Consider the following 15,861-nt stretch of genomic DNA (forward strand, 5'->3'; position numbering starts at 1 on the left):
GAGATAATAGAAATAATATTATCGCACGGACCCCATTACCACACACACACACAAACACACTTATATACGCAAGTTCTATGTTATAAAGCTGATCATCGCACATAAAAACCTTTTTGGTTAAGGTGTATTAAGGCATGTGTGTGTGCGTAGTTGATCGATAACATCGCACCGATAACTGGCAATACCGATAACCTCCCTGAGCGGATTTCTCTCAACTCCAATTCCCATGTTTTACATTATAGGGATAAGGAGGTGGAGAAGCAAATGGAGTGATAAAAAAAAAATGTCGTGCTCTCGAGCAAAGGTCGGGATCGCTATGACCCAGCATTCCATCAAGACAATGGATAGAAAGACAGCACACCCCCCTCCTCCTCTTTGTTCGTCCAAGTTTTCAATTCGGAAACGTAATTCCCGTGTCGTTGTACGTGTCGGTTATAAGGACGAGTCGTTACCCTCCTCGAATTTCATCACACCTATAATGTTCCGATCCGTGTCACGATAAGACAGTATCGATAGTTAGTGAGTGTGTGTGTCCACCCGCACTCTCTCTTCAAAGTTATATTCATTTCGGAATCATTAGTGTAATCATCATTATTTGGGTAACCTCGGCACACAGTCGTAACCAGACATGCCCCTATCCAGCTTGTTCAGGAAGGGCAGTCGGAAGGATCAAGCCAAGAAGGACAGTGGCTCCGAACAAAGGATCAAGACTCAGGGGAAAGATAGTGGCCAAAAGTCAGCCGACCAGAATGTCCCCGAAGTTGATGAAGTGGACTCGGCAGCCAGTTCTGTTGCCTCTCCAGTGGTGGAAGACATTTGTCCGGAACCACCAGGACACGACGGAACCCCTAAAAATGAAACGGGGATGGCGTTACAATCAGGAACCAGTGATCAGACGACTTCAGAGGTTAAGGTTGGGTTCGAAGACGGTGATCAATCGAATTCAATTACAGACATTTCCGAAGCCAGAAAATCTGATGGTGAATGTAACACCGCGTTGAAGGATTCAATCGGAGAAGATGATATTCCAGAAATGAAAAAAGATGAACCCGGAGTTGATGTCAGTGATCCTGGAAGTAGAATCTCTAGGAACGGAACTACAGAGACGTCTGGAGAGACCTCGGGAACTGAAGTTTCTGTGGATGAGGAAGAGGATGGAACGGATGAAACGGACACTGTTTCTAAAATACCTGATAACAACTGTCTTGCTGAAGAGTGTGATGGTGATTGTGAAAATGTAAAAAAAGGTGAGGAATCCGAAAATATTGAGACACCAATCTCAGGTGACTGCAGAAGCTCACCCAAAAATACTTATATAGAAGAACTCTCACATGAAGATGAATCGTCAGAAATCCGTACACACGATTCCGAACGGCAACCATCAACGGGTGAAGCCGAATCATCCGTTGTCGAATGTGAAGAGCAAGGCCCATTATCGACTGATTCAGAAAATGCCGACATCCCTCCTGAAGTCAACGATATCATCCGTAAGCTCAGCGGTATGATAGACGAGACCCTCCGTGTCGAGGTCCTTAAGGCTTTGCTGAGCGGCCATCGGAAATCTGTTACCTCTGAAACATCGCGTGAAGTGATGACTGAACCAGAAGTTGGGCCAATTGAGGCGGAGACTGAACCAGAAGTTGGGCCAATTGAGGCGGAGACTGAACCAGAAGTTGGGCCAATTGAGGCGGAGACTGAACCAGAAGTTGGGCCAATTGAGGCGGAGACTGAACCAGAGCAAGGTATAAAGAATACGGGTTGTCTGGGTCCCGAGCCCGGAACCCCATCGACATTAGATGCCAAACCAGACGAAAAATCCGAAAACTTACTGTTGGACCTTGAAGACGGAGAGCTGAAGGACGTCATGGCGAGTCCGTGCACCAGCATCGATATCTTGTCCGAGCTCAGTCCCGCTATCATTGATGGTGACAAAGCGCCACCGGAATCTGATACTGTGAGTACAACAGGGTCCACGTTCATTGACCAAGAGGACCAGGGCGTCTATCTCCCGATTCCAGAATTTCCACCGCAGTCTGAGACCCAGACTGGTAACCAGCAGAATTGGAAAGTGGGATATTTACAAGTTAAAATACCACATAAATCTAGGGGAAGAGGAAAACTGAAGGTAAGTAGGTCTTTAAATAGATTAGTTAGCCTTTATATTAGCCTGTGAGCCTTTATATCGTGATTCCACTGACAAGGAAAGGGTCCCAAAGGGACGTCTTCAAAAAATTTGAAAAAAAATTTACACTGATTCTACTCATTTAAATATGTACAGAAATATAAAAAAATCGGACGGAATTATTAATTGCCACTCAAAAAAATTTAAATACTGTATTAATATTTTGAACCCAAAAGAGGCCACGAATGAATTTAAAAATCCCTCAACCCTAGAGTTACGTCATTCAAACACATGATCGGGTACAGTCTCCTAGAGATAGAAGGCCTCCGCACGCTACTCGTGACGTCAGCAAGTACTCTATTTTTGCTCAGAATATTCAGGGAAAAAAATTCAGCTGTTCGTGCCATTACCAGAGACCAGACCAGAATCTGAGTCCCCCCCCCAATTCGCAGCTCCAAGAAGGGCTGATAAGCTCGGCTGCTCGTGCCAGTATCAGTTGTGCTGAAAAGAAATGATCGGGCTCAGATTTGGCGATTTCTACGCCCCCACATCCAATCACCATACGGTAACGGTATTGGTGAGCCAACCAGGAAGATTCCACGCCAAATTAAGCATAAACGAAATAGGATGCTGTGGTTCAGAATTGAAGTAAACTTGCTAGGTAGTCTTAATGATGTTACAAATGAACTTGGCAACCCGTGCGGACGCCTTCTATCTCTAGGATGTGCTGGCACAGCTCAGAGAAAAAGAAGAGAGCTAAAGTGTGTGAAAGAGAGTGAAAATAATTTTTTTTTATAGATTTCATCGCCAAGAAGCGCGAGAGGCGATGAATAGCCAACTTTTGTAATTTTTAATAATTTTTTGGCGGCAATAGTAATTGCACTCCGTCGCTAATTTTTTTTGTTTCTTTGTGTTGCTGGGTGAGATGAACGCGTACTTAATCTTTTCATAATTTTTTGAGGATGACAACTTGGGATCCTTTCATTGTTAGGTGACTTCAAATATTTAGGTCCTCCTCACACGAGGATATTTAAATCGATTCAAGTAACCACTACTTCACCACACACCAACTCCAGCCATATCCCCATACTGCAATTTACTGCTGTTAACGAGTTGAGTTTGAAATGGAGACGCCATCTATAGGTGGTCACCTCAAGCTCGTCAGGGAAAATATCTTGTTATCTATATTCTTTCCCCAGTTCAAACCTGGGACCTGATGGTGACGTTCACGGTGGTAGGCGAGCATCTTCCCACCATGCCAATCGGGCGTCTCCTCGCAAATAATCAGGTATCCTGGAGATCACGAGACTATTACTACTTAACCGTACATGCACTCCGTAAACATTCCTCTAAAGGACTTTTAATGAATTGGAATGGAAGCATCGTGTTGGAGGGGGGTCTGCCTTTTCTGTGCGGAGAGACTTTACCAAATGGCAGACCGGCTCGCATTCGGAGACCAGGGGACTGGACGACTCGAGTTGATCGTTCTCCCTCACACGGTGCAATTAAGGAAACTAAAACATAGGACACTGAGTAAAAATGACGCATGTTACCAGTAACCGGACAGGCATCACGAAGATCTGGATTCGAACCCCGTTGGCGGCACAGTGGAGGCAACTGAAGTTTGTTTTCTGCGGTTTCACAACTTCGAGGTTTGAATGCGAGCCGGTCTTTCATTTGAATTCTCACCGCAGAGAGGAGGCACACCTACAATTATACTTACTACACATTATACTTACATGGCATGAACATTTAAGATTTAGCATCTTTACCTCAAAATATGGAAAACAGATGACAGGATCAGCGGGAACACGAAACAGGCACAACTCTGTGATATCTGATAACATAAGTACGATAGGGACCACCACACACTCACGCTAAGAATTCACATTATGGCATGTGTCGATTCGTTAGAAATTTCGTAAAGGAATGTGTGCGAGGTACATGCATGGTTAAGTAGCAATGCGTACCGTAAAAACCTTGACACGATCAAAAGAACAACAGGGTTGTCTTAATGGGTGTTTGGGGGGGGGGGGGAAGAGGAGCACTTCAATTTAGTATAAAAAAAAACACATAGGGTAGCAGAGAAATCGCAAGTCAGAATCCAAATAGGCATAGGGCTACATAATTTTATGAAAATTCGGAATTAATGAGAGAAAAATTTCAGAAGTAAATGAGAGAAATAATTTCGGAATTAAAAGAAAAATAATTTTAGAGAAAATAAAGTTTTAAACTGAGATGTGAAAGATAATTTCTATATAAATCTTGCGGAATTACTGAAAATGCAAAGCTTCTGAAAGTAACAATTCAAAGTTGTTGAAAATTCTGAAGAGAGTTTGACAAAAAAAATTGATGAAGTAAAAAAAAAAAGTCGCAATTAACAAAGTCAAAAAATTTTTTTGCAATTAAAATAAAGTAAACAACTTCAGAATTAATGAAGCAAAAAAAAAATTAGAATTAATGAAGTGAAAAAAATTCAGAATTAATGAAGTAAAAAATTCAGAATGTCAGTGAGCAATTTCACAATTAATGAAATGAACAATTTCAAAATTAATGAAATGAACAATTTCAAAATTAATGAAATGAACAATTTCAAAATTAATGAAATGAACAATTTCAAAATTAATGAAATGAACAATTTCAAAATTAATGAATTAAAAAAAATTCATAATTAATGAATTGAAAAAAATTCATAATTAATGAATTAAAAAAATTCATAATTAATGAAGTGAACAATTTCATAATTAGTGAGTGATAATTTCGGGCCTTTTCCTAACTCGGGGCCTCGTTGGCACACCCATTAAGACGCCAGTGAGTAAGAACATAAAGGAATACACACTTCAATAATCCCGATACTGAAGTAGCGAGAATACCAGTACGAGAAGTCGCCAATCATCAGGTCGCGTGTGTTTTCTATAGTCACCAATATCCTCCCTATGTGAGTGACGTCATAGAGATACACTTGTTGGGTCACCTGGATATCGAGTCTTCGGTATCTAGGCGATAACAGTCCCCCCCCCCCCCTCGTAAGAGGAGGACCTTAGGGTAATTTAGAAAGTTTCATCGAAGTTGACGAATGGAGAGATTTGGCTATAAAATCAAAATCACAATCATCATCATCATAATTTCAGGTGTGGCAGAAGAAGTTGGTCGTCACTCAACCGGACGAGTTCTTCGACGACCGGAAAAACAGGAGCCTCATATTGAGCATCTACCAGTCGGACAGCACCAGCTCTAGACGCCACAACGCCGCCTTCTGGAAGAGCGTCTGCAGCAAGAACGCCGTCATTTATCGCAGCGTCTCCAGGACGCATCCGTACGCTTTCACTGTGTCCGACGACCAGGGTCCGCTCATCCACTTGGCGGCCGACAGCGAAACTGAGACGCAGGAATGGATGGCCGCCATAAGGAACGTCCTGTGGCCACCGAGTTCTGTCATGCAAATCGAAAAGGGTAAGAAGGGTAATTATCTATTTTCAGGATTTTCTATGACGGTGCAAATTTTCTAATGATTCTGAATATTTCGCTATGCAGGGTGTCCTGTAAGTGCTAATGCGGCCTTTATCTCATCATCTGTCCGTCGTAGAGATATAGTTTGTTTAAAAAATGCTCAAAAGGCGTTCAAAAATTACCCTGTACCAGTTTTGAGAGCGAGAGTGCCCGAGTGGCATGGTGGTAAGATGCTCGTCTACCATCGTGAAGGTTGTTGTCAGGGTCCCGGGTTCGAACCCAAGGGAGGATGTACATAAGATATTTTCCCTAACGAACTCGAGGCGACCACCGATAGACAGCGCCTTCACTTCCAACCCATCTCACTAATGGCAGTAAATTACAGTATAGCGATATGACCAGAGTTGGTGTTTGGTGAAGTAGTTTTGAGAGTGAAAATACAGTGTGTAACAAAATTAAAAAAAATCTAAATGTTTATATGATCTCCTCTAACTCCCAATTAGAAAGTTGTTGCCCTGTCTTTAGTGAGGCCAATAAAATAAATTTCAAGTTTCTAAGCACAATAGTCGCTGAGATATTCGAATTCAAAAATCGGAGAAAAGTGGGGAAAGGACAGAGAGCATAAAAGAGGGAAAGGAGCACACACACACTGTGTCCGTTAGTTATTACTAGAGCTCGGTTTATATGAAAATGCATTTGCATATTGTGGCATTTTTCAACTCTAATGCATTTAAATGCATAAAATAAAGGAATTTCCAGAGTAAGTGCATATTTTTGAAGGTTTATTAAAGCTCAATCACTTTTCTTATAATTTTGCGAACGAATATTGCTCATATATTCCCATAACATTGGTTCCCCCCCCCAAATGGGATTGAAACGGTTGTTATTTAAAGAATATTGTAAACATCTCTATTAATTCACGAAATCCCACCTGCGGGCGGAAAAAAAAACCGATGTTATGAAAATATTAGGAGCAATATCCATTTAAAAAATTATGAAAAAAACGTGATTGAGCTTTAATAAACCTTCAAAAATATGCATTTTTTCCGAAAATTCTTTGATATTATGCATTTATATGCATTAATTCTGAAAGTCCAAAATATTTTCTAGAGATACCGTTAAAAGAGTTCACTTTCTTTTACAAATAGCGTCGAAATTCTTTGGTTACTGTGGTACTCCGTTACTGAGATGCTACGATCAACTAGAGAAATGAAAAACTCCTAAATAAAAATGTGTAGAAGTTATTTGCATATGCAAATATATACATACGTGGGATATTTTTTTTATAAATGAATATGCGCTAAGAAATGTAAAATATGCATTTTAAAAACATCGTTTTTTCATATTTTGGTACGTATTTTGGAATTTTTAAATTTTTCAGTATTTTTTTAGTGCATATTTTGAGTTTTTTAAATTCGTATTTTGCCATTTTTAAGTGCATATTATTCTGGCTCTAATTATTATTGCTCTTTTATAACGTTTCTCCGATTTTTAAATTCGAATATCTCAGCTAATATTGCATTTAGAAACATGAATTTTTTTCTGTTGGCCTCACTAGAGACAGGGCATCAACTTTCTAATTGGAAGTTAGAGGACAGGGGAATCATATAAAAATTTAGAATTTTCTATTTTGTGACACACTCTATTTTCACTTTCAAAACTGGTGCAGGGTAATTTTTGAACGCCTTTTGAGCACTTTTTAAAGTGGATTGATACCTGAACGATGGACGGTTGATTAAATAAAGGTCGCATTAGCACTTACAGGGACCCTGCATTGTCAGAAGTCTGGGTCCTTTTTGGAGTTTAGGCCAGGATTACACGATAAAAGTTTCGTAAGAGATCTTTCATAAAACGGTTACATTCACTCGAATTGAACCGATGCTTTTATTGGTTGTATTTTTGAAGTTTTACGAAAGAACTATGTAGGCACACGCTGTTTGGAAAAGCAATTTGATTGCACACACTATGAATTACAACATGGCAGAAACAGCGCCTACAACACAACAACACGGCCTGGACGCCATGTGTGATCACTTCTTCTTCCCTCGATACCAAAGCTGGTACCAAACCAGCTTTGCTCGATACATACTCTTTTGAGAGCTGATCTCGGGCGTCATCTACATTTACAGGGTTGGTCGGCCCTGACCTTTATAACTTTCATATTACATTTATAGTGTAATCCTGGCCTCGGACATTTTCTGGAATTTATAGAAAAAAACCGGGCAAATCTTTCTGAATTTTCGGGCACGTGAATTCCATACTTTTACTCACAATTTCCAATGACAATTTAGTCATGAGTGCATTTAGGGGACGGAAAAAAAATTGAATGAAAAAAAAAGGTTTTTGATCAACCCTGTGTCACAAAAAACAGCAAATGACTTGTGACTTTCTCAAAATATTGTACTGACTTTATACAATACTTGTACGCATTTTCGTGAGCATAGCACTTATATTCACGAAGATATTAATGTTTTCTATAAAAATGGCTGTGGCATAATTCAATTAACTCTCTAATTTAACTTATATTGACCCACTGGAAGAACTATCAGACCCTTGGGGTCACAGATCTGTGTCTGTATCATCGTAATGTTACTTTTTGTGGAGTTTATTGCTTTGTGTTTTTCTGAGTTTGATTGTATGTTTTATGTGTTGTGTCAGTCCAATAAAAAAAAATATCCAATTTTCATCGCATTTTGTCTTTTTGCTTGTAACATGCGGAAGTTTTCAAGCAATTTTTTTAAAATTCACGGAAAATATGGCACTATACATAATATACCATGTGCAGAATTTTAGAATCTAATAATTCTTTATTCAATGAGATATGAGCAGTTTTATTGAATAATTTTAAAATACATATGTAGACAAACTTGTATAGAAATTCTAGTTTAATGTCGTTAGAATTCAGAAAGATATACGCGATATCGTGAGCCTTAATTTAAGTTACTGGCTGGGAGTACTCAGACAGTAACTTGCTTTCTTTTCTTACTTTTCTTTTACTTCTTTTAGGATATATATATATGATAAATCGGTTATTATAAATATAACTGGTTATACATACTTACCAATCGCCTTGGTAAGTTTGACAAATTTGCCACTTTTACTGGCGAATATGCATAATACCGAAGCGTCATTGGTAAATTTGATAAACACTTGATATTTATCGCCTTTATTTGTGATTATGCATAACACTTAAGTGAAATTTGGTGGTGAATTTGGTGGATATAAAAACAGTTCCAAGCGAGTTTAGTATGTGAGATGAACATGGCCGGACCCCTATATAATGATAATAAACTTTAAGATCGTACCGGGGTACGATTCATATAAATTCATATAATTAATTCAATGCATGTATGAATTATCATTTATAGTATATCATATACAGTAGTATGGTTTATCAAATTTACCAAAGACGCGATTCTTGGGTATTATACATAATCGCCGGTAAAAGTGATAACTTTTTCAGTATACTTATTAAATTTACAACGGCACTTGGGGGTATTATGTAAAATCACCAGTAAAAGTGAATTATTTACGGACATTTATCAAACTTACCAAAACGCTTGGAGATTATGCATAATAACCGGTTATTATGTATAATAATCGAATTCATCATATTTAACGTAAAATATACACTTTTTATGCAGAAGCATTTTCTATCAGTTTTTGGGTGATAAAAATCATAATTTCCAAGATGGTTTTCGGATCTTGATATTGGATCCCAATTTGGGGGATTGGATGTACCTCATTGTGGTGATTCTTGTTTTTATTTTCCAGTGCTGAACGGCAACGAGTTCGAGGTGTCCGTCATCGAGAACGATTTCGCATACAGGGCAGGCCTGCTCGGAACCTACGGGTACCTGGCCGTGACCGGTCGGAAACTGATCCTTTGCCATCCTCAGAGTGAACACGTCATACAGGAGTGGTACCTCAACACCGTGGACAATTTCAGGCTCCTACCCATGCCGAAAAAAGTCGACGCGAACAAGGTGCTCGTCATGCACACCACCAGGTGAGACACTATAAATATCTTCCAGACCATAATTTTTCATGCCCAAAAACGGTCCTGTGTAGGGTCCAGCTTCGTCTTGGGGTGGGGGTCCCTGAACAATGCAGACACGCTAGGCTTCCGCCCTTTCAATGAATATGCACTGTTTCAAGTGGATGTACGTTGCTTAAATTCGTGGCCCCATAATATCAGATAGCGGGCCCTGGGCGAATGTTCTTTTTGCCAAACCCATCCCGTACGCATGCCACCGACTCATAACATTTTCTGGAAGTAACTCACCATATTATATTCCGCATCCTTGGTCAGGGCCATCTTAGGAGCATTACGGGCTCCAACCTCCCCCGGGACAAAATAATTTTTCTGAGCCGTCTTAGAATTCTGACTAGAAATGCCTGCTTACCATTTTGCATGTTTAATCTCGGAAATCTTATCTAGGTCTATCATGAGGCACCCCGGCATGGCCCGCGTGGGCCTCTTCATTAAGACGGCACTGTCTTTGGATTTCAAACTGTTTTAAGCTGATTCGGTTGGACCACGAAAGAGTGCGCTCACGCTGAGATTTAAATCATTGCCTCATGCCCCTGCCCTAAATCATGCAGTAGGGCACCATTCCAAACTCCAACTCCGGTGATATCACCATACAGCAATTTACTACCGATAGAGTGAAGTATTCGAAAATGAAGGTGCCATCTATCGTTGGTCTCCTGAAGTTCATCCGGAAAGAACTTGCTATCTATGCTACTTTCCCAGGTTCAAACCCGGGGACCCGACGGAAACCTTCATGGTGGAAGGGCATCATAGTCAGCCTAGGGTCCATCGAGGGGCCCCTATTCTTTGCATCTTTGATTGGCCTCCAGGCTAAATTTATCTCGGAGCCTTTTAGAACCCACAGCGTGGAGAACAAAAAATGGAAATCGTCCAGGGCCCCCGGATTTCATCCCCTTATCCCCAATCTTGTGAAGGGCATGCATTCCTTGCTAAGAGCTCTGTTAGGAAAATCCTATCATAGTATAATTCGATTTTGCACGACCCGTTGTCACCGACCCCTTCACTTGAAGCCTGTCTTATGATTCTTTACGCATGGACTACCCTACCCAGGCAGGGCTCGTTGGTTTCAAGTCGGTAGCAAAGCCTCCATGATAATGAAATCTGATACCATGGTTTCTTAAACTAGGTGTCTTAATTGATCAGCTATTTAGGAGGACTAAAAACATCAATGCCTGTGGGGGGGGGGGGACTGTGATGTTGTACGGCCATTAGCTCAGCTATGTACACTTCTTTTCTGATCCTCAAGTTTGAATTAGGTAGATAATCGGCACAACGTAGATGGCGCCTTCATTTCCCACCCAACTTCATCGACTGTAAATTTCCGTGTGGCGATAGGACCGGAGTTGGTAAGTGGTAAAGCAGTACTTCAGGGGTCGTGAAAATTCCTCATGGGTATCCCCCCCCCCCCCCACTAAAGGTTCCAATATATTTGCCAAGCTCCAGAATACGTAGGCCTTGGGAGGTGGTTCAAGGACATCTTACTTTGTGAGTCAAATCCTTGACCCATGATCCCCACCCCCCACCATGTAGGAAGGGCTGTCTTAACACATGGACCCACTCCGAGCATGGGCTCGGTACCTCATCTACGTTGGGGTCCCAAGGATAATGATATCAAGTATTATGATTTTTCGAGAATGTGTATGGTAGTATGACCCACAAAACATCACTTTGCCGGGGAGGCATGACAATTTTTGGGACGTTTTTGGAAATAAATAGAGTGAAGATAACATCCTCTAGCCTAGGGGGCCCTCAGACCGAACTTATTATTTTTCACGACTCACTTCAATATTCAATAAGTTGTTCCTCCCCGCCTCTACAGGCAAGTTATGATTCAATAAGTCAGATTTACTAGAAAGCTCACCAAAGATCTCGGCACTTATGGGTCCAGTTCCATAAACTGATGGGGGAGGGGTCTTTTGGAATATTCTAGTGCCAAAGGGCCCCGTATCCTGCAAGAGGGGCCCCTAGACTGGGATCTTTGATGGATCCATGGCCTGACTTTTTTTGGGGGGGGGGCCTTCTATAGTGAATTTACACCCTGAAAAAAGAAAAGAAAAGAAAGAAGAGAATCATCCCGGGTCCCAGGCCCCGGAGCCTTGTCAGCCTTGCATAGTCTTCAGAATCAAAATTTTGTTCTGTTTTTTGTGCAGCGAGAGCTCAACGGGTTGCGGAGAGCTCAAGTTCTTCTGTTCAGAGGCAGTGGCGTTCCTCCAATCTCTCGCCTCGACGATCCATAAGGTGCTCCAGCACCACACGAAGGAGAACAAAGGGTGCTACGAGAAGGAGTTGGAGGAAATCTCCCATTGGTTGACACCCCAGCAACCAACAGCACAAGGTCAGCAAGAAGAAGAAGAAGATTATTACAAGGTGCCGCCTAGGCAGGTAAAGGATGCCACTTTTTTTTTCATTAGAATTTAGTTTCAATCGTAACAAGAGCCCTTATAATGTCGTCAAAAGGCGTAGCAGAAACTCGGGCGGGGGGGGGGAGACAGTTTCCCAAGGGTGATAGAGTAAGGGCTGTCTCATCATTTTGAAGTTGTTCTTATTACCTTGGCTCAATAGACTTGGTTTCGGATCAGGTGTGTGGCGGGATTGATCTAATACTTTTGACTAAAGCCCACCCCTTGAGATACCAGGGCAGCCAATGGCAATTAATCTGATTTGTCGGGGCGAAGACGTCAGCTGGTATCCACAGGGCCGCAACTAGATGCTTGGTCACCCGGAGCAAGCGCGCATTTTGACGCCCCCTTGTAATGTTGTAGGAGAGGTTTCAGAATGAAATTGGCACCCCCCTCGAGTCTAGCGCCCAGGGGCCGCCTGGTTGCTCCCCCCCCCCCAGTTGCGGCTCTGGGTATCGACTCCGTTGCGTCTTGAGACAGCTTTCATTATACGGCATTGCAGTTGACCCGGGAAGTGCAAAGGTAATAATTGTATAACGGTACAATTATACAATCATTACACTTCACTCATAGTTGAAAAAAATTGACAAAAGATGGCAGCACTACACATAACGAGCATTAAACAGAAACGTACTTCACGTTTGATTCGCAACACGTACACGCACATTCCGACATGTACGATTGCGCTGGAAATTTAGTAGACAAATGTGTACGCGGTGCATGTACGGTTAAAAGTAGTAGTAGTTGTTCCGGGTTAGAATCTCTGCGGGGGCTGACAAATTTGTCGTCGATTTTCACAGCAGAGGGCGTAGTGAAATTGCACGTCAGTAAAAAAGCCCTGCATCTGAGAAGCCTGGTTGCGAATATGACCCGTATTCTCTATGACATTCGTGCGTGTATTTTCCCCTAATTATTTTGGTCGTTTCAACTTTTTTTAAATGAAAATGTCCCGTTTTTTTTAGCGAAGCCTACTTTGTTTGATCATAGTCCCTCGAGGATAATCACCAGAATTATCACCAGAAATGATGCCAAAATTAATTAAGCAAATTTCAGTCGCGGTTCAGGATGTGTCGCTTGTCGGGAGAATTTACACACTTCGCCCCCCCCGAATTAGCCCCCCCCCCAACGAATTCGTTGGATCGCCCGTATTTTACGGGACTGACAAATTTTCCCATATTATTCGGCTCTCGGAAGGGGGACCTTGGAATCCGTGCCAAAAACGAAGACAGACATCTTCTGTCTGTCGATATTAAAATTTTTTTTTTAATATCGATTGCAATACTCATGCTGCCATCTGTTTTTATTGTTTAAACTCAAAAGTTCTTCAACAACAAAAACTTATTGACCGATTTTAATGGATGTTACTAGTGCTGCCATCTTTTTTTTGATATTATGAGATTCAAAAATTTCTAACGATTAAAAAAAAACAAACCGCAGGCATTGTTTGCGTTTATGATTGAGTTTCGATCAATCGTCGTCAGATGGCAGTAGCAGTTCAATGATTTTGAAATAACTTTATCCATTGTAGCGGGAAATTTGAATTTTTCCAGTCGAACAAAAATGAAACAAAAAAAAATTATGTTAACGTAAAAGGTTATAAATTTAGTTATCATGTATAATCACCAATTGTCTGGGTAGTCTATTAAAATCAATACTTTTATCGGTGATTTTATGCATATAATAATACACAACTGTCGTTGGTAGACTTCATAAATACTATAAAATGCATAATTTCCAATTGTTGATGGTAAATTTGATCGGCATTAAAGAAAAGTAACCACTTTTGCTGGCTATTATGCATAGTACCCAAGTGTCGTTGGTAAATTTGATATACTAAAGAAATGATCACTTTTACCGGTGATTATCCATAATATCCCAGTGTAATTGGTGAATTTGATAAATATGAAAAAAAAGATAACCGGTGATTATGCATAATACCCAAGTGTCGTTAGTAAACACTAAAAATTATCAGTTTTACCGGTGATTATGCATAATATCCTAGTGTGATTGGTGAATTTGATGAATATGAAAAAGATCCGCAAATGAGTCTCGGTGGTATGTTTGATAAATATAGTCCGTCCTCCGATATAACAAATTCCTATTTAATGAATTTCATGTGATTTAGAGATTTTTTCCATTCGAAATCCTGTCCCTGTGCGAATCTGTTGAACGAAAGTTTGTAAAAAATGAATTTGTAGAATGAGAGTTTGTTATATCGGGGTCTGATAGTATCAGATGGACCTTGCTGATAAGGGATAGTCCCCTTGTTAACAACATGGACCTTGTCCAAGTTGATTCCTTGGACGAAAAAACAATTTACTGATTGTTTTTTTAAATCACTATATACCGAATATTATTTTGGAAAGGCGCCCGTGCCCTTTATTTCATTCAGATGAGGTGGGGAAGGGGGGGGGGGGGTCCGCGGACTTCACGTTGTTGGCACAAAGGTTCCGTGAAACACAAATTTATAAGAACCCTGACCTTAGAAGACCCGAAGAGTCTTTACGTAAACGAATACCGTATTATCCTGCATCAACCAGCATGCCGGGAAACAGCGAGAGACAACCATGCCGGGAATACCCAAAGGTTATATAGATTATTATATAGCCAAAGGTTCTGGAAAATGCTCAAATTTCTTTCTCGTAAAAATCCACTGTATTTGCTAAATGCACAGAGTGATCCTTATTGAAACTCGCTTTTCACGGCATGTCGTGAACGGACCAGACACCCCCCACCCCGGAATTAATTAATAAGTTGAAATCCTTCGAATTTTACGGCATGCCGGCTAATGCGAGGGTATGTATATGAACTCGTTTCTTGTGCGTTTTCCTGATTTTTTCTTGTCAATTTTCGATTGTCAACAGGTGCGAAGTCTCCTGGACATCCCGAATTTCATCTTCGACGGGGCTGTCTACGCCAGGGACTTCCAGAGTTCTTCGCCGTCGATCGCCCGGAAACTGAAGCCGTCGACGACCTGCGTATCGAACTTCTCGTCGGACTCTGGGATTTCGGTCGCGACCGGTTCGTCCGAGGACTTCCTGAACTGCAGCCAGACCTCGTTCACGATCGGCAACAGGTCGCTGAGGAAGCACGACCGCACCTCGTCTGGAAGTGACTTGTCGGACGCGGCCTACACTCCTCCGATCACACCCGATACCAAACGACGAGTCGCTCAGCCAAACCGAGCTCAGGTAGCTCACGAGTTATGAGCCATAAACCGAATCACATCTCTTACAACTTTTTTTACTATTATCAAATGTAAATTACGTATATATATAAATTCTTCATTGTAAATTTAATTTATTGGAAATAAATGTACGTTTTTTTACATTCATCTTGATTGCCACAACACAGGGATTCCTAACCTATGGGCCGCAACCCAAACTTGGGTCACCGGGTCCACCGGGGCTTCAGAGATGGGCCGTTTAGGTCAACTACCAGCCAGGAATTTTTGAGCTAAGGGTCACAATTCAAACTTGATTAGAAGGGGCTTCCAAGACGGGTAGTACAAATTCACTTACAGCCATACAACCAGGGACACTTGAGCCCTGGATGACCAAGCATCTACTTCACAACCCAAATTAGATTCGCAGGGGGTCCCCCGAGATGCGTAGTACAAATCCACTTACAGCCAGAGATTTTTGAGCTATAGGACGCGATCCAAACTTAATTCGCAGTTCTACGGAGATGGGTCGTATAAATACATCTATAGGCATGGACACTTGAGCCATGGGTCACAACCTAGACTTGATTCGCATGGGGCCTTCCTAAATGAGTCGTACAAACCTACTTACAGTCCTGTCAGAAATGCACTTACGCATTAGTATTTTTACCAA

At 41.3% G+C, this 15,861-nt stretch overlaps 1 protein-coding gene across 3 annotated transcripts; it reads left to right on the forward strand.

Moving 5' to 3' along the window:
* The first annotated feature begins 271 nt into the window (after positions 1-271).
* LOC149075108 (uncharacterized) lies at positions 272-15,358 on the forward strand. 3 transcript variants are annotated; one of them, XM_089245668.1, is made up of 6 exons: positions 272-1,672; positions 1,739-2,125; positions 5,254-5,584; positions 9,347-9,581; positions 11,777-12,008; positions 14,890-15,346. In XM_089245668.1, the coding sequence occupies exons 1-6, from the start codon at positions 629-631 to the stop codon at positions 15,232-15,234; spliced, it is 2,574 nt and encodes an 857-aa protein (XP_089101794.1). In that variant the 5' UTR covers positions 272-628; the 3' UTR covers positions 15,235-15,346. The 3 variants fall into 3 exon arrangements, with proteins under 3 accessions (XP_089101794.1, XP_089101792.1, XP_089101793.1); XM_089245666.1 differs by having other exon boundaries at positions 272-2,125; XM_089245667.1 differs by having other exon boundaries at positions 278-2,125; positions 5,254-5,575; positions 14,890-15,358.
* Positions 15,359-15,861: the final 503 nt, after the last annotated feature.

The sequence above is a fragment of the Pholcus phalangioides genome, unplaced genomic scaffold (assembly GCF_987345545.1).
Source record: "Pholcus phalangioides strain wild (caught in Gottingen) unplaced genomic scaffold, Ppha-v1.0 ptg000016l_1, whole genome shotgun sequence".
NCBI lineage: Eukaryota > Metazoa > Arthropoda > Arachnida > Araneae > Pholcidae > Pholcus > Pholcus phalangioides.